Source organism: Procambarus clarkii, chromosome 49 (genome assembly GCF_040958095.1).
Source record: "Procambarus clarkii isolate CNS0578487 chromosome 49, FALCON_Pclarkii_2.0, whole genome shotgun sequence".
In the NCBI taxonomy this organism is placed as follows: domain Eukaryota; kingdom Metazoa; phylum Arthropoda; class Malacostraca; order Decapoda; family Cambaridae; genus Procambarus; species Procambarus clarkii.
The window spans coordinates 9,959,700-9,986,400 of NC_091198.1; the positions used below are offsets into that span (position 1 = coordinate 9,959,700).

Genomic DNA, 26,701 nt, shown 5'->3' on the forward strand with positions numbered 1-26,701 from the left:
CCCATTGGGACCCCAAAGCAATCCACTGGGGCCCCTAAAGCAACTCACTGGGGCCCCCAAACCCTACCGATATACAGAAAAACTTACAAACTCCAACAACCTCTCCTGTAACAGGAGTATACACTGTACCCGGCACTGTACCGACCCTACACCATCTGAGAAAGGATGCTGTACTACAATATCACTGGCTAACAGGTACACAGAAACAAAAATAAATCCCACAATATATATATCTGGCCTCCTAAGACTTCTATATACAGTTTATGCACTTGAGAGGAACACTTAGACCATACATAATAATACTTCTTAATTAAGGGGTCCGGTCGGTTCGTACACCGTCGGGACACAGATAACCAGTTCGTTCACACAACATATTTTGTTTGTTTGTATACAGGAGCCCTTTCGTACCTACATCTGCGATGGCCTATTTATTTATACAAGAAGGTACATTAGGTTGATTAGAGTACATAGTATGGTGTTTTTACATTCTTATATGGTATTTTTACATTCTTGTATGTATTTTGTATGTATGTACTTGTATGTATATGTATTTTTAAATTAATCTTCAAAACACTATCTGTGATTGCCCTGTTATATAAGTGATTTCAGACCAAATGATATGAGGTACTTTGAGCTCTGTAATTACTTCATACACGCTGGAATATTGGAAGATATTCTTGTATTATATCCAGATTTTGCTAGTGGGGGCTAATAGATCAATCAGCTTTACATTTCATGTTCTCTTTTGATTATTTAAATCAAGAGTTGATTTGTTTTTGTATTGAAGCTGGTATTTTCTACCCCTGATTCCATGTATGACTAACTATTACAGCTCCGCTCCTGTGCCAGGTAAGTCCACTACAGGGCTCACCATAGCCCGTGCTACTTGGAACTTTTTGTTCCCAGTAGCGAAATCTTAAACAACAACAACAACAAACTAACTATACTGTGGGATGGGGCATAGTAGATGAACTTATAGCTAGTTTCTGATCTACACTGTGTAATCTTTTACACGCTTACATATACTTTATTATTTATAAGAATTAAAATAATGACCAATTTGGAGAATTGTGGTTTCAGACAAACGTGTTCAAAAGGTCAGATGTAACACAAACAAGGAGCAATGGTTTTCTCCTCTCTAGACACCACAATGTAGGACAGAAAAAAAGAGAATGCTTTTTCACCCATAAGGTTATTGGAGCCGCCTACCCGCCGAAGCCGTAAATGCCCAAACGCTGCTGAATTTTAAAATCCAGCTCGATAAAATCATCTGGACAAATCGGGAGGGATCTTTGATAAGCCGCCGGCTTTCTCTCCTCGTCGAGGCCACTAAAGGGTTGGTGTCCCTCTGGGTAAATTCAGGCAAATAAACACCTATGAGATGGAGAAGGGGGTTATTATATAAACTCATAGCTAGAACTTGATCTATAATCTCTAGTTCCTTATATAGAATAACCTAGCAACACAGTAATTACCGCGTACCAACCTTTTGTTAACTGATGACAAATTATTTTAAAAGCTAATAAGGTTGTGTGCCCCAAGGTCCCAGTGGCGCAATCGGTTAGCGCGCGGTACTTATACGACAGTGTCTGAGCCATGCCGAGGTTGTGAGTTCGAGCCTCACCTGGGACATTCCTTTAATGTCGCTGTTGTTAGTGTGTGTTTGGTGAGCTGTAGCTTGGGAGTTAGTGTGTTTGGTGAGCTGTGGCGCGGTAGTTAGTGTGTTTGGTGAACTAGCTGGGGCGCGGTGGTTAGTGTGTTTGGTGAGGTGTGGCGCGGTAGTTAGTGTGTTCGGTGAGGTGTGGCGCGGTAGTTAGGGTGTTTGGTGAACTGTGGCGCGGTTGTTAAGTTTGTTTGGTGAGCTATGGCACGGTAGTGTGTTTGGTGAACTGTGGCGCGGTAGTTAGTGTGTTTGGTGAACTGTGGCGCGGTAGTTAGTGTGTTTGGTGAGCTGTGCTGTGGTATAGATGGTCAGATCCCTCTCTCAACTTGGTGCATTATACCGAGTAGAGACTGTAGGCCATCTCCAGTGATGTGCGTGTGTGTTTGGTGAGCTATACTCACCAATTTGTGCTTGTGGGGGATGAGCTCTGGCTCTTTGGTCCCGCCTCTTAACTGTAAGCTGTGGCGCGGTAGTTAAGTGTGTTTAGTGATCTGTAGCGCGGTGGTTAGTGTGTTTGGTGATCTATGGCGCGGTAGTGTGTGTTTGGGCAACGTCATGCAACACTTGCAGCAAACTGACTATGGAGTATTGAGTGCACAATAAACTACCACTCATAGGATGAATATGGCGTGCACAATATTCATACACAGACACACACAAAGAGATACTCACAGGATGAGTATCAGGTACACAATAGATATTGTACCTGACCTAAATTATATGAGATTGACGTATTTTCATTCATATTTTAGCATTAGCAGTTAAACACAGAAAACGTACTTTATTCACCATGGTAGAAAATGGAAGTTTGGTCGTTTAAATATTAGGGGTATCTATGTTATACATTTCAGCATATATTATTATTATTATTTATATATACAAGCGTTCTTACATTCTTATATAGCCCCACTAGTACGCAGAGCGTTTGGGCAGGTCTTTAATCCTAATTTTCACACACATTCCAAGGAAGCAGCCCGTATATATTTTTTGTGTGTGTAACACTGAATTAATGCAGCCAAGCCAGCAAAAGGCATTTTTGTTGTAAACTATGGATTTTTTTTAACAGACAAATTAAAAAGACATATCTCCACCTCATATAATTGCATAAACAAATTAAATCTTTTTCATACATAATAAAAATGTCCAAAGCTGGCATTATTGGGCAATATTACAATTTATAAGATATGTACGTCAGAAGAATTTGCATAACAATTATTTGAATACGTGGTAAATATCTAGCTAACCATAAATTAAATAATATTATATGCTCCAAGTCCGGTAGAAGTGAAAACAAGAAATTGGATACAGTGGTTATGTTTCCCGTTCTCTGAGACATTTCAAACTGTCCTTCAGAAGGACAATATTAATAAAGGGTTGCGTAATGGCTACTGCTTAAACAAAAGCAGCCTAATGACCAATCCTTAACCTAAAGACTAAATGACTTAATGACTAAACGAAATTAAAAATGCTGTTTGTAGTTTCAATTCCCGAAGGGAACAAGATCCTACTGGATATAAAGTGGAATGAACGTTCATTCAACTGGTTGCAACTATTTCCAGCAGACGCATCAACGTGTCCAAATCGGCGGAGGATCGAACCTGTGATCGATCACTCACTCACCGGTTAGTTGTCAGGTGCTAATTAGCGCGCCACGGATCACCTTAAAGGAATGTCCCAGGTGAGGCTCGAACTCACAACCTCGGCATGGCTCAGACACTGTCGTATAAGTACCGCGCGCTAACCGATTGCGCCACTGGGACCTTGCTTTAGAAAGTTGTTTACTTTTAAAATGCATAAAGTTCTCTTTAAATTTCGACCATAAAACAGGTTTATAGTCAGATTTTATTCATACCTCTTTAAACCATTGTTATGTAAATGTGTATATGGTTAAATTAATCACTAAATTTTCCTTTCACCTCATGCCCCCCTGATTAGTAAATATTGGTACCTCGGAGTCAAGTCTGTATCTTAGGGATGGTTAATAGTTGGTCTAGTAGACACACACACACACACACACACACACACACACACACACACACACACACACACACACACACACACACACACACACACACACACACACACACGAGCGGTATGAGAGGTATGAGCTACGAGGAGAGACTACGGGAATTAAACCTCACTTCGCTGGAAGACAGAAGAGTTAGGGGGGACATGATCACCACATTCAAGATTCTGAAGGGAATTGATAGGGTAGATAAAGACAGTCTATTTAACACAAGGGGATCACGTACAAGGGGACACAGGTGGAAACTGAGTGCCCAAATGAGCCACAGAGATATTAGAAAGAACTTTTTTAGTGTCAGAGTGGTTGACAAATGGAATGCATTAGGAAGTGATGTGGTGGAGGCTGACTCCATACACAGTTTCAAGTGTAGATATGATAGAGCCCGATAGGCTCAAGAATCTGTACACCTGTTGATTGACGGTTGAGAGGCGGGACCAAAGAGCCAGAGCTCAACCCCCGCAAACACAACTAGGTGAGTACAACTAGGTGAGTACACACACACACACACGCACACACAGCCACCGTTCACGACTTTTGTTAGGCCAAAGCTAGAATATGCAGCGGTTGTGTGGTGCCCTGGAGGAGGCCTGGTCGACGACCGGGCCGCGGGGACACTAAGCCCCGGAAGCACCTCAAGGTAAGGTAGCCTGCCCATATGTGTTGTGTGGTGGTGCCCAGAAGCACATCAACAAACTGGAAAAGGTGCAAAGACATGCTACTAAGTGGCTCTCAGAACTGAAGGGCAAGAGCTACGAGGAGAGGTTAGAGGCATTAAATATGCCAAAACAAGAAGACAAGAAAAAGAGGTGATATGATCACTACATACAAAATAGTAACAGGAATTGATAAAATCGATAGGGAAGATTTCCTGAGACCTGGAACTTTAAGAACAAGAGGTCATAGATTTAAACTAGCTAAACACAGATGCCGAAGAAATATAAGAAAATTCACTTTCGCAAACAGAGTGGTAGACGGTTGGAACAAGTTAGGTGAGAAGGTGGTGGAGGCCAAGACCGTCAGTAGTTTCAAAGCGTTATATGACAGAGTGCTGGGAAGACGGGACACCACGAGCGTAGCTCTCATCCTGTAACTACACCCTGGTAATTACACTTAGGTAATTACCGGGGGCCGGTAACTGAGCAGATAGCACGCAGGACGCGTGATCCTGTGTCCCGGGTTCGATCCCGGGCGTCAGCGAGAAACAATAGCAGAGTTTCTTTCACCTTAATGCACCTGTTATCCAGCAGTAAATAGGTACCTGGGAGTTAGTCAGCTGTCACGGGCTGCTTCCTGGTGTGTGTGTGTGTGTGTGTGTGTGTGTGTGTGTGTGTGTGTGTGTGTGTGTGTGTGTGTGTGTGTGTGTGTGTTGTGAAAAAAATAGTCGTTAGTAACAGTTGAGAGGCGGGCCGAAAGAGCAGAGCTCAATCCCCGCAAGCACAACTAGATGAATACACACACACACACACACACACACACACACACACACACACACACACACTGTAATAAGTACACACAAACACACGGAACACCCCAAGGTCCCAGTGGCGCAATCGGTTAGCGCGCGGTACTTATACGACAGTGTCTGAGCCATGCCGAGGTTGTGAGTTCGAGCCTCACCTGGGACATTCCTTTAATGTCGCTGTTGTTAGTGTGTGTTTGGTGAGCTGTAGCTTGGGAGTTAGTGTGTTTGGTGAGCTGTGGCGCGGTAGTTAGTGTGTTTGGTGAACTGTGGCGCGTTAGTTAGTGTGTTGGGGGGGGGGGGGGGGGGGGCTCGCGGCTAAATGGACAGTGCTCTGGGGTCAGAGTCCTAAGAGCTCGGGTTCGAACACCGGCAGAGGCAGAAACAAATGGGCAGAGTTTCTTTCACCCTATTGCCCCTGTTCACCTAGCAGTAAATATGTACCTGGGAGTTAGACAGCTGCTACGGGCTGCTTCTTGGAGTGTAAGAGAAATATATGTAGACATAATAGTGGAAAAATAAATTGGTTAGAAAGGTGGGGTCCAAGAGTTAATATTCTGCAGATACACATAGTAAATACACACATGGAGCATCTAGAAAGGGAGAACCTTCTAACAGAACGGCAGCATGGATTTAGAAAGAGAAAGTTATGCCTGACAAACATGATCGAGTTCTATGAAAAAGTTATTTGAATACGACTGATAAAAAGAGTGTTGGGAAGACTGCATTTTCCTAGACTGTCAAAAGGCATTTGATATTGTTCCTCACGAAAGGCTGATGTACAAGATGGAAGAAGCAAGCTGGGATAATTTGGGAAGATACTAAACTGCGTAAAGGAATACCTGAAGGATGGAAGACAACGAGTCACAGTGAGAGACGAGGTCTCCAGCTGGAGAACTGTAATAAGTGGGGTCCCACAAGGATCGGTCCTGGGACCACTATTATTACTAATTTATGTTAATGATCTACCCCGAGGGAGTGAACTCGTACATGACAATGTTTGCGGACGATGCTAAAATAATGAGGAATGTAAAAAAACAGAGGATGACTGCAGAATGTTACGGAATGACATTAACAAACTCCAGGAGTGAACAAACAAATGGTTGCTGGAGATCAATCCTACTGAGTGTAAGATGATGAAGATGGGGATAGGAGAACGAAGACTACAATGTGTCTGTACCGTTAATGGTTGGCAATTGCAAGAATCTGAGAGATTTATGGAGGGATATAATTCCCTCCATAACACCAGTGGCACACATAGGCAGGATGACATCAACGGCATATGGGAAGCTGGCAAACATTAGAACGTCGTTTAGAACCCTAAATCCGGACGCGTTCAAAGCAATCTACACAGCTTTTGTTAAACCAGTATTGAATATGCAACACCTCAATGGAATCCATACCTAGTGAAACATAAAACTAAAATCGAAAAAGTGCAGTGATAGACTATCATTGGCGAGGTGGTTACAGAAGTGATTACGTTCAGGGGTGATCCTGAGCGGCCTGGGTTCGCATCCTGGCAGGGGAGGATTGACTGTATCGCCAATCCTTAACTGTACGCCTCTGTTCACCCAGCAGGGAATGGGTACCTGACTGTTAAACCCGTTGGCGGGTCGTATTCCGGGGAAAATTAGAATTAAGGTCCTGCCGGAAACACTATACGTGCTGGTGGCTTTACAAAAATATAAGAACTCTGGTATATATAAATAAATAAAAAATGTCCGGCCTTGTAGCATTTCGAAAACTGTTTAGTAATTACAGCCTAAGTAAGTAGGGTTTAAGACCCTAAATAATTATGTAGCCCTGTACGTCATCGCTAATCTTTTAAACCTAATATATCCCATGGAAAATATAAAATCAAGTTGTGTTTTTATATGGTGTACACGAGGTATTGGACGTAAAGGTGTTGAGCAAGTCCGTCACTCAAGTGGAGGGACTGAGCAAGTCCCTCACTCAAGTGGAGGTGCTGAGCAAGTCCCTCACTCAAGTGGAGGTGCTGAACAAGTCCCTCACTCAAGTGGAGGTGCTGAACAAGTCCCTCACTCAAGTGGAGGTGCTGAACAAGTCCCTCACTCAAGTGGAGGTGCTGAACAAGTCCCTCACTCAAGTGGAGGTGCTGAACAAGTCCCTCACTCAAGTGGAGGTGCTGAACAAGTCCCTCACTCAAGTGGAGGTGCTGAACAAGTCCCTCACTCAAGTGGAGGTGCTGAACAAGTCCCTCACTCAAGTGGAGGTGCTGAACAAGTCCCTCACTCAAGTGGAGGTACTGAACAAGTCCCTCACTCAAGTGGAGGTGCTGAACAAGTCCCTCACTCAAGTGGAGGTACTGAACAGTCCACCCCCGAGGCAGAGACCACGACCAGCGGACAGCCGGGGGCGCTGAAGGGCGCCGCCAACATTAAGTGCATGAAGACTGGTTCCCCCGCGCGCGCCCTCTCACACACCCGCCCGCCCTCACCTGCGCCAGATCAATAGTTCCCTTCCTTACCCGACACTTAATGCCCATCTAAAAGTCTTCCTAAAGGCCAATAATAGGCTACTCTTGATTATCTGAGAATAGCGACGCCGTGTTAATTGTTAATATTTTCGATTGTAAGTATAAAGAGTTTTACAATACACGGCTATCTTAAGACGCAGATAATTAATGACTACGGATATGAAATGATATATATATATATATATATATAAATATATCATTGACTTTATATATACAGTATATATATATATGTGTGTCTAGAAAGTAATATATTATTTAAGGAAATGTCCCGCTCAGGAGAAGAATTGGTATAAATGGAGGGGACTCCAAATTTGTGATGGCACAGGATGAGGCTTTCATATCTGCACTCACCACATGTTAAATCGCATTACGGCCGCCAGATCCCTCCCGTTGCTAGGAGACCGCGGAGGCGTTCTAATGTTGGCTCTGGCTTTGGCTTACGATGTTTGTGGGACTCTTCACCTGCAACTTATCTCCTATTTTAGGATAATAATTATTTACAACTAGCACGATAATTTGTTACTTTTTGTTTATCGCAAACATTTTAATTAGCCAATTTAATCCGCTTGAGTTTAGCACCTACGTGCGGACAATATTGGAAACAAAAGACAATCGGTTGGAAGTAACTGGATTAGATTACGTCTGAAGAGTTTTGAAAGAAGTTGCGATGCACGTAAGGCGATCAGAACCTCTCAATCAGCGCGAGAACTCTATGATCCCACTTACCTCGGACAATATTTCGTATCTGCTGAGGACAGAAACTGAGTTATGTCGGATCCCTGCCAACCGCGTAGATAATGAGACGAGGCGGCGCGACGGATCCTGGCCAAGATGGCGCTTTTGTGGTAATTTGTGCGGGGTTTATATTGGAGATAAAATTTACTGTTCTTGCACCTGTAACTTAGTGACATTTAAACGCACACACATGCACACACACACGCGCGCACGAACACACACACACACACACACACACACACACACACACACACACACACACACACACACACACACACACACACACACCTACTGAGGGTCAAGGGAAGCAAGACGATCATTAGCCCATAGTTCAAAAGTGTCTGCCAGCAAAGAGAAGAAGCAGAAGAGTATGGAAGAAAGAGAGAGACCACAGAACAGAAAGTAATCAAATTGTATACAAAGAGGCACTGAATAACACAGAAACTAGGAGAGTGAAACAGATCGAGAGTGACATTGCATACAAGCCTAAGACCGAGCCAAAACTGTTCTATGGCCCCACCAGGAGGAAGATGACTGTAAATGACCAGGTTACTCGACACACAGGAGGAAGGACCCACGGAGAATGAGATATTCGAGGAACCCAATAAATGATTCTAGAAGGTATTCAAGCTGGAACCCGATTTACCACTAGACCTAAGAACCCAAACTGAATGGACACTTCCACAAGACAGCCTCACTGAAATGACTGTGGCACCAGAAGTAGTCCAGAAGCAACTACAGGAACTGCGTGTGACAAAAGCTGTTGGTCCAGACAAAATATCGCCAGGGATATTAAAAGAGACAGCTGAAACATGGTGCGGTCCTGTGCTATAATAATTAATTCCTCTCTAGAAACGGGAGAACTTCCCGAGTGCTGGAAAACGGATAATGTGGCACCATATACAAAAGGGAAAGACACACATTTTAACTAAAGACCAGTATCACTAACATGTATCCCCTGCAAGCTGCTAGAGAGACTGATACGAAGCAGGCTAGCAGACTATTTAGAACAGATCGATTTTGTCTCAAAATACTAGCATAGATTTGGTAAAGTCCTGCTCGACAAACTTGCTGAAATTCTACAATAAGTTGACAGATCAAACAAGAGAGTAGGACGGGCAGACTGCATATTCCTTAACTGCCAGAAAGCATTCCATACTGTCTACCACGAAACTCCTTCTTAAGCTAGTGAAGCAGGCTGGTGTATTGGGAAAGGTCCTAAGGTGGATCAGAGAATACCTCTCAGGATGGAAGCAGTGTCACAGTGAGATCAGAGACATCAGAGTGGAGAGAGGTTACAAGTGGAGTACCACAAGGGTGGGTTCTCGGGTCCATCCTGTTTCTAAAACATGTCAACGACCTGTCAGAGAAAATTGGCTCCTTCATATTAGTACACACAGAAATCCCAGTAGCGTGATGCATTAAATAAACAAATCCACAAGGGCCGTGATGAGGGTTCGAACCTACGTCCGAGAGGATCCCAGACGCGCCTTAATCGACTGAGCTACGACATGGTAAAAAGAATTGTAACCGGAAGTTCAACTTGACCTACCACGGATCCTGCAGCCTCTCCGAGACACAAACCAGGATTTCACACACTTCCCCCATGCACCCGAGCTCTGCCAATAAGCTATTCTACCACTTCGCCCTTACTTCATTACAAACAGAAATCACAATAAATCCTCTCGGACGAAGGTTCGAACCCTCATCACGGCCCTTGTGTATTTCTTCATATTAGTGTTTGCAGATAATGTAAAACTAACGAGAAGTACAGGCACATATAGATTGTGATGCATTGCAACACATTTTGGACACACTCCAGAAGTGGTCTGAAATATGACTACTAGACACAGAGATCACACTAACGTGATGCATCAAATGAACAAATCCACAAGGGCTAAAAAAGCCTGATTTGTAAAAGCCTGGTTTGTGCCTCGGAGAGGCTACGGGATCCAGTAAGTTCAGTAGAACTTCGGTTTCAACCCTTTTAACCCTGTCGTAGCTCAGTCGATTAAGGCAGTGTCTGGGATGCTCCCGGACGCAGGTTCGAATCCTCGTCACGGCTCTTGTGGATTTGTTCATGACTACTAGAATTTAACTCAGCAAATACAGTTATGATGATTGGAACAGGAGTGCGAAGATTAGTATAAAAGTATAGGATGAAGGGAAGACAACTTCCTCAATTACAAAAGGAAAAAAAACTGGGAGGACAAAACCCCCAAATCTGATGCCGGAAGGTTATCTTGAGTTGATTTCGGGGTTTTTTAGTGTCCCCGCGGCCCGGTCCTCGACCAGGCCTCCACCCCCCAGGAAGCAGCCCGTGACAGCTGACTAACTCCCAGGTACCTAATTACTGCGAGGTAACAGGGGCATCAGGGTGAAAGAAATTCTGCCCATCGTTTCTCGCCGGCGCCCGGGATCGAACCTGGGACCACAGGATTACGTGCCCAGCATGCTGTCCGCTCGGCCGGAAGCCCACATGAGCAAAATAACAGCAGCAGCATATGGCATACCGGCCAACGTTTGTGTATCTTTCACAATTTAACAAAAATGGCTTTCCGGGGCCCTATATACAACAAAGGTGAGACCCACTCTTGAATATGCATCCTAGGCATGGAATCCTTACCTGAAAAAATGGCAAGGGGAAAACTAGAAAGGGTCCAAAGATATGCAACGATTGTCATTCCTCATCAAAAGGGATTGAGCTACCTAGAGCATACCTGGAGAAGATTTCGGGAGTTCTTCTACTCCCCGAGCCCTGGAAGGAAAGGTGAGATAGGGGCCATATGATAACATATAAATAAATAAATAAATAAATATGTTTATTCAGGTAAGGTACATACATACAAGTGATGTTACATTAATGGATTGATATATAGATAGAGCTAGTACATACAATGCCTAAAGCCACTATTACGCAATGCGTTTCGGGCAAATCGGGCAAATATAAGATTCCAAGGGAAATCAGCAGACAAAGCAACATTGTTCAAAGTTAAAACGAGGGGGTCCTAGATGGAATTTTGAGACACCTGTAGTGAGTATGTGTGCCTGCGGGCCGCTTCAAGCAACAGCCTGGTGGACCAAACTCTCACAAGTCAAGTCTGGCCTCGGGCCGGGCTTGGGGAGTACAAGAACTCCCAGAACCCCATCAACCAGGTATTACAGATGAGTCATAGAGGCGTGAGAAAGAACCTATTCAGTATTAGAACCGTCAATAAGTGGAATAGGTTAGACGTAGCAGTCGTTGAAACTAACTAGGTTCTAAATTTTACGTATATTTACGATAAGAGCGTGGGAACTGAATCACTGCATTAATCTAAGAACGCTGGAAGGCGGGGCTAAGAGCCCAGCTCGACCCTCAAGCACATCTAGGCGACTACCACCACGTGAACAACCTCGCGTACCTGTTGGTCAGCCAAGAACGACAGCAGATGACACGTGACAACGCGGCAGCACTCAGTAAATACAGCGTCTGGCCGCCCGCCTGTGGAAACGGGGCAAGATAGAATTTACCAATAACTGAAGAGGGAAAATGGGAATCCTCTTCATACTGATGTCAGAGAAAATGGCTGTCAGGTTGGTTGTCCTGAGAGCATACCTTGAGGTGCGTCCGGGGCTTAGCGTCCCCGCTGCCCCGGTCGTCGACCAGGCCTCCTGGTTGCTGGACTGGTCAACCAGGCTGTTGGACGCGGCTGCTCGCAGCCTGACGTACGAATCACAGCATGCGAACAGTCCCATCCACACACTCGCCAACTGAACTCACAAAAGCTCCGTGGAAAATTGATTGATGTGGGAAGAGGGGGGGGGGATGGATGGGGGGGATGCCCAAACCTCACTGATGCCTTCCCTCTCCCCTCCCCCCCCCTGAAGCAACTTCAGAGAGAAATTCCTCTATCTCGCAAAATACAATTTTGCTCACTGACTACAATTCTCATTCCCACCAAAGATTTCCAGATCCAGTTTTGTATGTAATAGTGAGTGTGTGTATTGGCTCCAAGGGCCTCTCTCTCTTCTACAGTAGAATGTTCTCTCTTTCATGGAGCTCGGCTCTAGTTTGTGTTCCAAGGTGAGGGTGAACACGACAAGGGTGGGGGACCTGGTGAACACGACCAGGGTGGGGCCCTGGTGAACACGACCAGGGTGGGGGCCCTGGTGAACACGACCAGGGTGGGGGACCTGGTGAACACGACCAGGGTGGGGGACCTGGTGAACACGACCAGGGTGGGGGACCTGGTGAACACGACCAGGGTGGGGGACCTGGTGAACACGACCAGGGTGGGGCCCTGGTGAACACGACCAGGGTGGGGCCCTGGTGAACACGACCAGGGTGGGGACCTGGTGAACACGACCAGGGTGGGGGACCTGGTGAACACGACCAGGGTGGGGCCCTGGTGAACACCAGGTTCGTACGCTTTGTTTAAGGCAAAAGCACTTCAAAATTTGACGAATTGTCGAGTGAACACTAACGAGCAGTAACGTGTGTCGTCGTTATCATGAGTTCTTAACGTACGTGAACATTTGACGCACTATAATGACGCTGTTCAGAACACCTCACAACAACACAATAACAGTGTTCAGAACACCTCACAACAACACAATAACAGTGTTCAGAACACCTCACAACAACACAATAACAGTGTTCAGAACACTTCACAACACAATAACAGTGTTCAGAACACCTCACAACAACACAATAACAGTGTTCAGAACACCTCAACATAATAACAGTGTTCAGAACACTTCACAACACAATAACAGTGTTCAGAACACTTCACAACACAATAACAGTGTTCAGAACACTTCACAACACAATAAGAGTGTTCAGAACACCTCACAACAACAGGTAACGGGAGAGTGGAAGAGGTTAACATCAAAACAATTACAGAAAAATAGAATCAGAGAAAATATATTTCAACGATAGCGAAGCAAGGCAATTTCTTTACAATCCTGGTGTTGTTGTTTTTGTCATTCCGATTCATTTACATTTGTTTTCTGGTTATCTTGAGATAATTTCGGGGCTTAGTGTCCCTGCGGCCCGGTCCTCGACCAGGCCTCCACCCCCCAGGAAGCAGCCCGTAACAGCTGACTAACTCCCAGGTACCTATTTACTGCTAGGTAACAGGAGCATCAGGGTGAAAGAAACTCTGCCCATTGTTTCTCGCCGGCGCTCGCGATCGAACCCGGGACCACAGGCTCACGCGTCCAGGGTTCTGTCAGCTCAGCCACCCACTTGGTTGACTAAAATGCCCGTAGAAAACGAAGCCCGTTTTTGACAAGACGCTGTTATCCCAGCCCAACCCTATTATTGTAATAACACGTCGCATTTCGACGTATACTTTAGATAAAGTATGAAAACTGTTGTGCTAGAAAATGGAAGCGGCTCGCGAAATTGGCATACTGTCCCGTTTTCTGTTTTGGGTTCTCTGGTATCCTAGGATAAGGGCACGTTAGTACGCCAGTTTCTTGACGTTGGGGAAACCTTAGGAGGACAGGCTGCCCAGCCTGTTCTCGCCAGTGTTGCCAACGTCGAGAAACTGGCGTACTAACGTGCCCTTATCCTAACCTACCAGAGCACCCACGAACAGAAAACGGGACAGTATGCCAATTTCGCGAGCCGCTATCATTTTTTTTTTCACGGGAGAAATCTCCCGTCACGCAGGGTGCAGTCGCACCTCCACGGATCTCCAGTATCATCTACTGATACTGGTAATGGCTCAAAAGGGCCACCACTTACGGGCTATTCATGCCCGTGCCACCTTTTGGGTGGCTTAATCTTCATCAATCATCTACCATTTTTTAGCACGACAGTTTTTGCCCTGAGGAAAATTATACGTCAAAATCCGACATGCTATTAAGACGGGTTGGTTATCCATGCGTGATAAAGTGAAAATGAATTGTTCACATTAATGAAAATATGAACAAAAGGGTACAATACCACAATGAGGCTCAGCATTAGTGTTAAAAATGCCTCATTTGTTCAGGAAATATTCTCCAAAAGTTCACGAAAATAGTCAACTAACCTCGGTGTGAAACTGGCAGGTGTAAGTATTGCTTGGGACCTGTGCAATGATGCAGAACAAGTAATAATAATAATAATTTTTATTTAGGCAAAGGTACATACATAAAGAGATTTTACAAAGTTTGTTGGCTTTATAGATAAGAGCTAGTACATGCAATGCCTAAAGCCACTATTACGCAAAGCGTTTCGGGCAGACTTTTCGGTAGACTTATCAACTTGGTTTCTTGCAAGGTTTCTTGCCCGAAACGCTATGCGTGCTAGTGGCTTTACAACAATGATAATTCAACAACAACCAAGCAATACTCTGTTTAACGCAACAGTAAAATGTGTACTTGGATGAAAAAACGATTCTTCGCGGCAGGGGATCGTATTCCAGGGAACATAGGATTAAGGACTTGCCCGAAACGCTACGCGTACTAGTGGCTGTACAAGAATGTAACAACTCTTGTATATATCTCAAAAAAAAAAAAACTTATTTTCTATATTCTCTGTTAACCCCCAACGTAACTTCTTGTATATAAATAAATAAATAAATAAATAAATAATAAATTGGTCCAGAGCCACAACTCTGCCTATTCTCAATAGGCCTATCATTTAATTAATTTATTTATTTATATATATACAAGAAGGTACATTGGGATTGTGAGGATACATAGCATAGTATTGCTATCTTGAACGTCTGTGGCCCAGAGTGCTCAATAACTCACTACACAGACTACATCTCCCCGCATAACAAATTAATTATGATCTCTAACCCTGACCAAGGAGGACAGAAGCAAAAATATATGTGCTGGTTGGCAGTGTTTAAATGAATGGCTAAGTCTATGGTAGAAAATAATCTAAGAAAAAGAAAACAAAAAATTTATCATGGTAAACAAATGTAAACTGCAATTGTACACAACTCATCCATTCATGCGTGTAACTTACCACAACTTACTACTATTTTTTTACCCTGAATGTAATCGATAAATTACTTTTTTTTAGGACTTTCAGAATATTGGGTCAACACTTTTCACTGTGTGAACTGACTGTATAATCGGAAAATATTATCCACCGAGGCAAATGATATTTAAATAACATTGAATTATCCATCAAACCGTTGATCCACCGATGCCCGGAGGTCACCACCGCTGCCTGGAGGTCACCACCGCTGCCTGGAGGTCACCACCGCTGCCTGGAGGTCACCACCGCTGCCTGGAGGTCACCACCGCTGCCTGGAGGTCACCACCGCTGCCTAGAGGTCACCACCGCTGCCTGGAGGTCACCACCGCTGCCTGGAGGTCACCACCGCTGCCTGGAGGTCACCACCGCTGCCTGGAGGTCACCACTGCTGCCTGGAGGTCACCACCGCTGCTTGGAGGTCACCACCGCTGCCTGGAGGTCAACACCGCTGCTTGGAGATCAACACCGCTGCCTGGAGGTCACCACCGCTGCCTGGAGGTCAACACCGCTGCTTGGAGGCCAACACCGCTGCTTGGAGGTCAACACCGCTGCCTGGAGGTCACCACTGCTGCCTGGAGGTCAGTCTCTCCGAGACACAAACCAGGCGCGTCTGCGATGCTCTCGGAAGCAGGTTCGAACCCTCATCACGGCCCTTGTGGTTTTGTTCATTTGATGTCCCCTTGGTGGTGAGAGACATCACGTCCCCCTGGTGGTGGGGGACAAGAACTATGACGCGGGAGTAAAAAAACCCGCGTAAATGATTATGTCCTACTCCAATGGCAGTGATCAATTGCGTCACTGATTAAGGCAATACGTACTGTGTTACCATGGTAACTAATAACAGATGATCAGTAACGTCTGTGAGGATGCTGTGGCCATTCACGAGATCAATCCCATCCCCCAAACCACCCAATCCCGTCCCAATATGGAGCCCCGCTCAGCGTACTACTACTACTCGCGGGCTGGTCATTAGCGGCTGCATAAAATATGGGCATAAATATTGAACTGTGTGCGTGGGTACGTCGCTTTCATTAATATTGTAGCCACATTACAGAAACATATTATCGAAGTGCTCATTGTAAATGATTTATTTCCACACAAAACCACAAAACTGCTGTATGTGAGCCTATGACGATTACTGCTTTATGCTTTATAGCTGGAAGATTATATATATATATATATATATATATATATATATATATATAATGGAAGGGAGTACCACTTCTAGCTGGAAGAAGGGAACTCTTAGCCTCGGAGGAAAGCACACACAACGCATTAGAGGGGATGTTTTGGTTTCCTCCAATACTGTTTCCATGTTCTTTCATCCTACTACCATCTTCCTCTTATGTTTTATTAAGCATTTAAAGGCTACAAAATATAAATTGGTTAATACAATAAGTGTTTAAAGGTTATACGGATTTCTTGGAGCTCCTCCGCTATAGGCATCAGACCGGATGACAGCTGCCTCCAGGACCCAGGAGGTAAACTTAAAGGTAAGTTTAGGAGGACCCAGGAGGTAAACTGTGACAAACAAGGTTTGTCACAGCAAGACAAACAAGTTTTGTCACAGCAAGACAAACAGGACTCAACACATACGAGACCCAGCGAGTTACGCGCGCGCGCCCACACCGTCTTCACCTTTTGTGTTGACACTTCCACCGAGTTAATTCTCCGGTCGCGTCTTCTTGAGTCCCCCCTGCGTCTCGTCTCGAAGCCTCCCCGGCCCACCGCGCAGCTGCAGGATAATCGACCTACGCGGCTGGAGTGGGTTACCTTCCTCATCGCTCCGGCTACTTAATTGGCGGAGGTACACTACATTGGCCCGAAGAGGAAATTCTTTTTAATCCCATTCGCGCGGGGAAGTTGTGTGATCCACTCTTTGCAAACCTTTCTTTCATGGGACGGTCGTGGGCCCCGCTCCCCATAATGGGACTAGTTCCTGATACTCCCGCCAGAGAAGGGGTAACCCAAGAAAAAAAATCTTCCTCCCATGTCTCCCAAAACATTCACTCAACCCTCCACCCTTTGGAAACGACGACTATCATTAGCTAACTAATATGCAAAGTGACGAAGGCAACTGATGCCCGAGCCGCCGTGATAACTTCAAGTTAGGCAAGTTGTGGTCGAGATACAGTTTTCATTAAAGTTGTGATCAAACAAACCGGGAAGGGGTGGGGTGGTGGGGGGGGGGAGGGAGACTTGAAACATTCTTTGATGTCGGAGTGGCGCGCCCGACTCGGATGGTCGGGGAAATTAATAGCCATTACACCTAACCCACTGATGCGATGCGCCCAGTTTTTTTTTTTTGGCGGGGAGGGAAGAGAGACCCAATGACATTTCAGACCGGTTGTCAATTCGCGTTCTGATTGGTTATTAAGCCAGTCGATTTTGGAATGCGACTGCTGCATTTCACTGTGCGTTTAAAGAACCATAGCGGCCGTGGCTGATGACTGGACGTGTGTCCGCTAATGGAGCAGCGGACCACCGCTTTTTTACCGGATAACATTTGTGGTTATGTTGTAAGGACTTTTGATTTCCCTGGTTTATGATGAATCCTTGCATCTAGTTTAGCGCTTCAGGCTATATTAAACACACACACATATTATATATTATATATATATATATATATATATATATATATATATATATATATATATATATATATATATATATATATATATATATATATATATATATATATTGGTAGCAGTCTTTCTTTTAAACATATTTCGTTGATAACGACAGAAAGTTTTAGATGTATGATTCTAGCACGAATCATAAATCAATCTTCTTCGGATCAAATATATTTTGACGAGCAACACCGAAATAATTGATAGATACAATGACAATAGAAGATTAGACATCAGTGAAGCGCTGCACATGAAGACATCTAGACCAGCCATCAATAACCAGCTAATACACAGTTACACTCTACCCACTTCAAGACCCCGGGACCAACGCAGAAGCTGGACCGAATGACCCAGCAACAGGAACGGAAGTAACCAGAAGAACATAAACTGGCAACATGTCACACTCTTAATTTACTACCCCATTAATACCTCATTATATAAGACCCCTATTAATATCCCAGTAGGTGATTCATCCATATAATCTTTCACCTTGCCATTAGAGGATATAATCAGGCGCTAACAGAAGAATTCTACAAAGACGGCACCACTCCCGTGCCAGGTAACACCATCTGGTCACCATTTGGTCCGGGAGACATCTCCCGTCACGCAGGGTGCAGTTGCACCTCCACAGATCTCCAGTATCATCTATTGATACTGGTGATGGCTCAAAAGGGCCACCACTTACGAGCTATTCATGCCCGTGCCACCTTTTGGGTGGCTTCATCTTCATCTTAACACATTCATAAAGGAGACATCTCCCGTCATGCAGGGTGCATTTGCACCTCCACAGATCTCCAGTATCAGCTCTCGATACTGGTAATGGCTTAAAAGGGCCACCACTTACGGGCTATTCATGCCCGTGCCACCTTTTGGATGGCTTAATCTTCATCAATCAATCGTGCCAGGTAAGTCCACTACGGGCTCACCATAGCCCGTGCTACTTGCCCCGCTCCTGTGCCAGGTAAGTTACGGGCTCACCATAGCCCGTGCTACTTGGAACCTGTTCCGAGTAGCTGAATCTATAACAACAACAGAAGAATTCTCTTTGAGGAATGGGACTCATTAGTGAGCATTCTGCATCTACATCCGCCACCAAGATAATGTTAATAAACAAGATTAAAACCAGTGCACTAAAACAGAAGCGATAAATAAGCAGGGAAAAAGGAGAAGTCCTCTCCTCCATTTTAAACTTAGACCCAAATATCACAGGAAAAAGGTTATCAAGTATAACCAAACTCAATTACGGGCTCACCATAGCCCGTGCTACATGGACACTTCGTCCTGAGTAGCTAAATCTTTAACAACAACAACAACAGAAGAATTCTTCTCTTCTGGAGCAGACACAGCACCGCTCCTGTGCCAGGTAGGTCCCCTACGGGCTCACCATAGCCCGTGCTACTTGGAACTTGTTCCGAGTAGCTGAATCTATAACAACAACAGAAGAATTCTCAGGCACCACTCCTGTGCCAGGTAAGTCCACCGGGCTCACCATAGCCCGTGCTACTTGCCCTGCTCCTGTGCCAGGTAAGTCCAGTACGGGCTCACCATAGCCCGTGCTACTTGGAACTTGTTCCGAATAGCTGAATCTATAACAACAACAGAAGAATTCACGAGAGACATCTCCCATCACGCAGGGTGCAGTCGCACCTCCACAGATTTCCAGTAGCACCTATTGATAATGGTAATGGCTCAAAAAGACCACCACTTACGAGCTATTCATGCCCGTGCCACCTTTTGGGTGGCTTAATCTTTATCAATCAATCAATCAGAAGAATTATTACGGGCTCACCATAGCCCGTGCTACATGGACACTTCGTTCTTAGTAGCTAAATCTGAAAACAACAACAAACTGAAGAATTTGTCTTTGAGAATGTGAGGAGAGACCTTACGAAACGCATCACTAGGCGTCACACCCAATTAATAGGCAACGATGAACTTTAGAGAGTTGACCAGACCACACACTAGAAGTTGAAGGGACGACGACGTTTCGACTTGAGAATGGTCCAGGACGGACCGAAACGTCGTCGTCCCTTCACCTTCTAGTGTGTGGTCTGGTCAACATACTTCAGCCACGTTATTGTGACTCATCGCCTGCATTTAGAGAGTTAATTTTTAATTTTCCTGCTTCAGTGAAGAGAAACATAAGGAATATCGAGAAGATTCGTGCCAGAACCATAAATCTAAAACTTTCTGTCGTTTTCAACGAAATATATCTATGATAACACATTTTATAATAACTTATAATACTGCGTCAAAAACTTACAAGTAGGTAAGTTGAACGCTCTTTGTAAAAATAAAGAATTAGGGACATCAACAACACTCATCAGAAATGCATTTAATACAACGTAGTAATGGGTGTATAATACAGTTATATATGCTACATGGAACAATGTATAGCGCCCTGATGGAGCAGTGTAGTGGGTCAGGCTGACAGGAAAAGGCCGTAGCGTTTTGACCGTCTGCGACAGAATGCTAAGGCAGAGATGATTTGCTTTAGTTACCCCTTAATTCTGGCGGGTATTTTGGTAAGTTGGGCGCAGTCTCCTGGGACCGGCACGACACCTTGGCTACCTGGACACAAAGTGACAGACCAAGCGACACCCATGGGTACCTTTGGAGGGTGGGGGGGGGGGGGGGTAGAGGGGGGGGGGTTCCTGCTGGATGTGACGGTAGAGGGGAGGGGCGGGGGGGGGGGGGGGGTCGTGGTGAGTGGCAAAAAGCAGCTGGATAGTTAACTATCCTAACTATGCTTCCTGGATTATTCCCATCTATTTAATATTATTGTTATTATCTATTATCCTGGATTATCTATTTAATATTATCTTTCCCCCACGGAAAAGGTTGCTATGTACAGAAACTCTGTATCTCGCCTTTTAATACACACACAAAAAAATAAAGGTTGGATGGGTTTGAAATAATACTATCTGAAGACCTTAGTACGACAGCCGTAACTGCCCATTGAAACCATACTGACCGCGCTTGTTATACCCGTAGTGACCTCGGAGCAAGACGGGGGGGGGGGGGTTAGCGGTAGTTAACTGGTTAATTAACGCCCCAGATGGTCCCTGGAGTACGGACAGCTTGCTTCACCTTCATCCCTGCAACCCGCTCTCGCACAAGACAGCACATATATGACTTATTGCTTATAGTCACTATTTGGCTTATAAATAAGTATATATGTGACATATTCCATGCCATATTTTTTTCAAGGCAATAACTCTTCCTTTCAGTTTTATTAAACAATAGAGATTCTATACAAAATTTTGACAATATCCTGAGTTACTTTAAAATTTATTTAAATATTTTAGTTTTGTTTTATTATTTTTATATAACTGTAATATCAATATAGGTATAGGTTCAGTACTAATTGTAATATCTTAACATACTAAGAAGGTTAGGTTAGGTCGGTGTTTTCTATTCAGCTTTTCAAGGTAAACTCAATTATTCACAATAAATTAGTATGTCACATATGCACTTATTCATAAGCCAAATATTGACTATAAGCAAGTGCGAGAACGGGTTCCAACCCATACCACCCAACTCTCCACTGAAGACCCAACCACTTGGGCTGGACGGTATAGAGCGACGGTCTCGCTTTCATGCAGGTCGGCGTTCAATCCCCCCAGACCGTCCAAGTGGTTGGGCACCATTCCTTCCCTTTCCCCCCCCCGTCCCATCCCATATCTTTATCCCTTCCAAATTATTTGTACTGTAACAAACTAGGCTGTTGTAAGAATTATCCAGAGTGGTTTATCGACAAAAGAGAATGGGAAGCTGAGCCGCATGGTGACCTGACCCCCAGGGGAATTCGCGGTGGAAATAACCGACGCTTTGTTCATATCTGCGTATAATGAATCATCCTATAGTATTCAGTAATTTAGAGAAAATTAGCCTTTATTCATTTTGCATAAAAATTGTATTGTATAATAGTACTGGATACAATATCAAGAGTATTCTAATTATTGAGTTTAAGTCACCATCAGTGACGTCACGAATCAGATCTAACTTTTAAGGCGGAGTGACTGGCGGTCATAGGTCAGCAGGGTTGACATGTCTAGTATTTCTCAAAGTTCAATTAACCATTTTGGGGATCGGGAACAACTCTGCCGTTAGATGTTTGTAATTCAATTCAGTAAAATAATTCAACCAGTCTGGATCAATTAAGTACAACAGAGGTTAATTGTTATAACTTAAACCTTGCTAGTAACTTGGTAAAACTTTGACTAGGCGGAAGGATACAAGGTTCTAGTCTGGGCTAGGCCAGACGAGGACAAATCAGTGTGGTCACGGAAGCAGCTGGGATAAGAGGTCAACATCTTACCTCTCCCCAACAAGACCAGCACAACACCCAGAGCTGGTCGCCCAAGGTATAGTTGCTATTGTAAATTATAGGGATAGTCTTCTCATTTGCCATTCAGGTCAAGTAGGGAGTGTTAAAGTGATAGGGAGTGAACACATTTAGATTTTGTTTTAGTTTTCTTTTAATAAATTAAATTTGTTATTAATTTGCATTTTATTGTTTCCATGTGTTTTATGTGTATACTTGTCCTGGTCACGTGGTCCACACGAGGCAGAGTTGCATTGGGCGCCGATTCTAACATCGAATCGGAATTATCATTACCGTGTAATTTATTCCACACTCAAGGTCATCGTTTATAGTGGGGATCAAGCCCCTAGGTTGATTAATTAGCGTGATCGATCCAGACCAAACCCGTGTTACAGTACAGTTTTGTTTATGTTGTTTTAATTCTTATTCAATTGATAAATTGGTATATTTCTTATATAAAACATAATTATTGCCGTAAAGTTCTTCTAGGTTGGAAGGGGAGCTGAAGTCACCCCTGCAGTAACTAATGAATTAATAAAAAGTTCATAAAATGATGTGTAATTTATACCTTTACGAGATTACCTATATGCAGAAATTATTCATTTTTTCGCCTCCAGTTATGCATAACTGGAGGAGTTGCTGTTCGTTCAATCCTGCACTAAATCGACGAATTGGTTATGTTGTCGAGAGCGGTGTTTTCGTACATAATTTTTTATTCGTTTTTGAAGCGACGACGTTTCGGTCCGTCCTGGACCATTCTCAAGTCGATTGTGAATGACAATCGACTTGAGAATGGTCTAGGACGGACCGAAACGTCGTCGTCCCTTCACCTTCTAGTGTGTGGTCTGGTCAACATACTTTAGCCACGTTATTGTGACTCATCGCCTGCATGTACACGTTCATAAGTACTTGCGTAACTGCTTCGTGAATCTGGCCCCTGGATTCAACTGGCATTTACACTTGCATTTGGGAACCTGTTCATCCTTTTTCCAATCTCTGGGGGCTTTGTTTACATACATATATTAATTAGTTTACGATCATCGGAACTCGCAATTAAATGTAGTTATTATAAACAGCCTCCTAGTGCTTCAGAGCTCATAAACTGTTTAGTGAATGAAAATAAACAAATACAATTAAAGACGCCGAAGATTGAGATGTATAGGGTCGTAAGACCTTGACGTTGGGGTCGTAAGACCTTGGGTGACTCCTTGATAAATCCAGCCCAGGTTCCCTAATTACTGCCGAGTGAATACTTAAGACTGGTGACCAGTCAATCCTCCTCTAAGACTTGAACCCAGTTTTGTTTTGTTTACAAAGGTGGGTATAGGAACAAGACTATTTCTGACCCCTGTTAGTAGGCTTAGCGCTTTCCCCTCAATAGCTCATACTAAGCCTTATACCCACTGGTTTCCCTGGAACACGACTCGGCAAAAAGGTTAGCAACCAGGCACCGAATTCTCGCTGGGTGAACTGAGGCGAACAGTTAAAAGATTGGCGCCCATTCAATCCTCCCCAGCCAGGATTGGAACCCACACCAAATCACGCGCGGGGCAGGTGTTACCACTGAAACACTAGGAAGATCCCCCTAATTGTGGGGTCTTAGAGGTAAACCTATAGAAGGGGAACCTATAGAAGGGGAAACCTATAGAAGGGGAAACCTATAGGAGAAACCTATAGAAGGGGAAACTTATAGGAGAAACCTATAGAAGAAGAAACCTATAGAAGGAGAAACCCCCCCCCCCCACGGAACACCACAAACAGGTGATGAGGGATACATTTGTTTATACGGTGTTAACATGAGAGCACAAACAAAACAAATGACAAACGCCGTGAGCTGGAGAAGGCCTAATGCTCCAGACGCGGCATGAAGTGCATGTTGTTGCTTGAGTGTTTGTCCGGCTTGAGAGTGGCTCCTTGTCCCCCAAGAGTCCGCACGAAAATGCAAGAAGGCCTCAATGGTGCCTGCCAGGGGTGTATCCCTCCCCCCTCCCCACGTCCCTTAACCCATATTCCCCCTCCCTCCCTTCCCTATCCATCACAACCCTTCCCTACCCACCTCCCCCTTCCCTCTTCCTTTTCCATTATTACAAACCAAACAGTGGCTACACGCGTCATTTTTACAGATCACATGCATTTTTAAACTCTCATCAAGGAAGTCGTAATTAACTAATGGTACAGCAAGAAACGCCCAGGCATATTTCTTCATTGCCTTGCATCTGTGGGAGCGCGCGCACGCCGGCGCCGCCCGGGGGCAACACCGGCGTATATGTCAAGTCGCTCGTCCCCGGGTCCTGGAAGGTATATACACACACACACACAGTCTCTTACCCGCCACACACGGACTTCTACCTTCCTCTGGTGTTGTGTCACCCAGTCCTCCTCCATACACCATAACGCTTCAATACCAACCAAGTTCTAGATAATGTGAGGCGAGACCCACGTGAGGCTATACACGTGAGGTTTCTGGAGGATGTGAGAGACACGCGAGGCTATAGAGCCTGGGCGGCTGGTGTTAGGTTCCTTTAAGCACGTCTCGCTCGACTGTCGTTTACGCCTTTCCCGCCGCCGGTCTCGTGGGGTACTTATAAAAACTTAATATTCACAAAATGCAAATGAGTCTAGTCTCCGTGTCCCAAGCGATTACTCTGAGGCAGCGTTCCTCAACCCACTCCCAGCGAAATTAGGTTATAAAAATGAGACTGCCTGTTTTAATAATGCGACGGGCGAGGCTACTTGGGCCCACGCGACTCTCGGCCGTTGGTGTGGGTGACGGAGGGGTGATGTTTCGTCCCTTCCCAGGCCTCTCCGTCTGCCATTTTTGCCCGGGGAGTCGAGATGAGCGGGTAGAGTAGGATGTGGTTAAAAATTACAGCCATCGTGCCGTGTTCCAGTGTCGCCCTGGATGAATATTCAAGCCCGGTGTAATCACGAGTAAAATAACGCCCGTTCAGCCCAGCCGGAAAAAAATTACTCATCTTGAAATATCGCCGAGCGGACCTCCTGTGGTGGCGGGATGAATATAGGCCTATGTCACCCCCCACCCCTCTCCTAAGCCTCCCTACCAGAGCTACAGAGCCACACACACACACACACACACAGCCACACACACACACACACACACACACACACACACACACACACACACACACACACACACACGCACACATCCATCTTCACAAACGGCGTTTTTGGTAGCTTGATCTCGGGTAATTGTGTGTTTACATTCAGTTCAACAGGGAGGAGGGCAAACAAAAGAGCTCCAGGAACATCATTCAGCGAGAGAGCGACGTCCTAACGAGGGAACAACGAATGACGTCCTGCAGGGGATATTATTTATGCCCTGGTGCGCAGATGTGCGGTGTGGGGAGTGTGCGGGGGTGCGCACACGCTGGGGCAAGGGGGGGGGGAGGGCGCTTAATGTTGCATAGCATTAACGCATGCAGGAAATACAACATTCTTTCTCTCCTTATTTCTGACATCTTTCTCCCACAAAGACGGAAACATTAAGATCACCGTGGGACACATTCACGATGGTCAAGGCTGAGCCTGTCGCTCAGAGGAAACTCGGTATTTGTTATATAAAAATGTATCCCAAGTAAGGAATATCTAAAAATATTCTATTACAAAATGTAAATCAATAATCTGAAAATTGCCTTAGATAAGGCAGGAGAATAATTGCAATGTTTATGGCTATATACAGAGGCCTTCTGTATTACATGATTAGTCTCTAGTTTAATCAAACGTGTACACGAGGAAGCACCAACCATTATGGAAGGATATTACACTTGGTATGATGATATATATGTATATATATAATGTGTGTGTGTGTATTCGTATTTAATAATATATCTTCAGATGGATCCTTCTGAAGATGTATTATTAAATACGAAAGTACTTAAGGAAATTCCTGCCTTAATCCTTCCTTCGTGGTCTGACATTCTCAAATTTGTGTGTGTGTAAAGCTTGAATGGTCACCAAGACAAAATACATTCGAAAACTCTTGATCCCTGAAGGATTCGAACCCGCTCAGCCAGGGTCTCCATGCCAGCGGCAGTCCAGTGCTGTAACCACTCCACCACCGACTGTCTAAAAGTCTTGGGAAGTCTCACCGAGACCATCATCCACCACAAACCCGACAACACCCGTGGTATTATTTCCAATAATGCCACGAATATGCACAGGAAATATCTGTGCCATAGAAAATATCTGTGCCGTAGGAAATATCTGTGTCCAATTCCTCTATGGTGACAGTGTAGGCCGCCTGGTTCAGTTACTGAGCATTTAATCACATAATTTGATTCAAGTGCTTCTACAAACTCAAGTTATAATTACATCACATTTATTGCATAAGTTTTGTTTTAAATCTAAATCCCAGGTACAGGTTACAGTATATTTAGTGTTCC

At 44.6% G+C, this 26,701-nt stretch overlaps 2 protein-coding genes and 3 non-coding genes across 8 annotated transcripts in view; 3 read left to right on the forward strand and 2 right to left on the reverse strand.

The window, feature by feature from the left end:
* The window catches only part of LOC123763305 (general transcription factor 3C polypeptide 3), a 627,296-nt gene that overhangs the window by 26,329 nt on the left and 574,266 nt on the right, over nucleotides 1-26,701 (reverse strand). Inside the window, exon 1 of one of the 4 annotated variants that reach the window (XM_045750452.2) lies at nucleotides 294-404. The exons of 1 other annotated variant lie outside the window; for it this stretch is intronic. The gene's annotated coding sequence lies outside the window, so the exon portion shown is untranslated. Of the gene's footprint in view, nucleotides 1-87; nucleotides 405-26,701 lie in introns of those variants that run through there. 2 more of the 4 variants (XM_045750454.2, XM_045750453.2) reach the window with 2 other exon arrangements.
* Nucleotides 1,543-1,632, forward strand: TRNAI-UAU (transfer RNA isoleucine (anticodon UAU)). Its single transcript is given in 2 exon segments — nucleotides 1,543-1,580; nucleotides 1,597-1,632. It is a non-coding gene; the product is annotated as a tRNA-Ile (tRNA).
* TRNAI-UAU (transfer RNA isoleucine (anticodon UAU)) lies at nucleotides 3,334-3,423 on the reverse strand. Its single transcript is given in 2 exon segments — nucleotides 3,334-3,369; nucleotides 3,386-3,423. It is a non-coding gene; the product is annotated as a tRNA-Ile (tRNA).
* Nucleotides 5,225-5,314, forward strand: TRNAI-UAU (transfer RNA isoleucine (anticodon UAU)). The gene is given in 2 exon segments: nucleotides 5,225-5,262; nucleotides 5,279-5,314. It is a non-coding gene; the product is annotated as a tRNA-Ile (tRNA).
* LOC138351380 (uncharacterized protein in mobD 3'region-like) lies at nucleotides 6,415-7,531 on the forward strand. The gene is made up of 2 exons (XM_069303190.1): nucleotides 6,415-6,516; nucleotides 7,037-7,531. Exons 1-2 carry the CDS (start codon nucleotides 6,415-6,417, stop codon nucleotides 7,529-7,531), a joined length of 597 nt encoding a protein of 198 aa, XP_069159291.1.

Bases quoted from the DNA above. Each gene is read 5' to 3' on its own strand.
- LOC138351380 (XM_069303190.1), top strand. From the start codon at position 6,415: ATGACATCAACGGCATATGGGAAGCTGGCAAACATTAGAACGTCGTTT. The intron at 6,517-7,036 runs GTATTGAATATG...GGTGTACACGAG, and splicing joins ACACAGCTTTTGTTAAACCA to GTATTGGACGTAAAGGTGTT.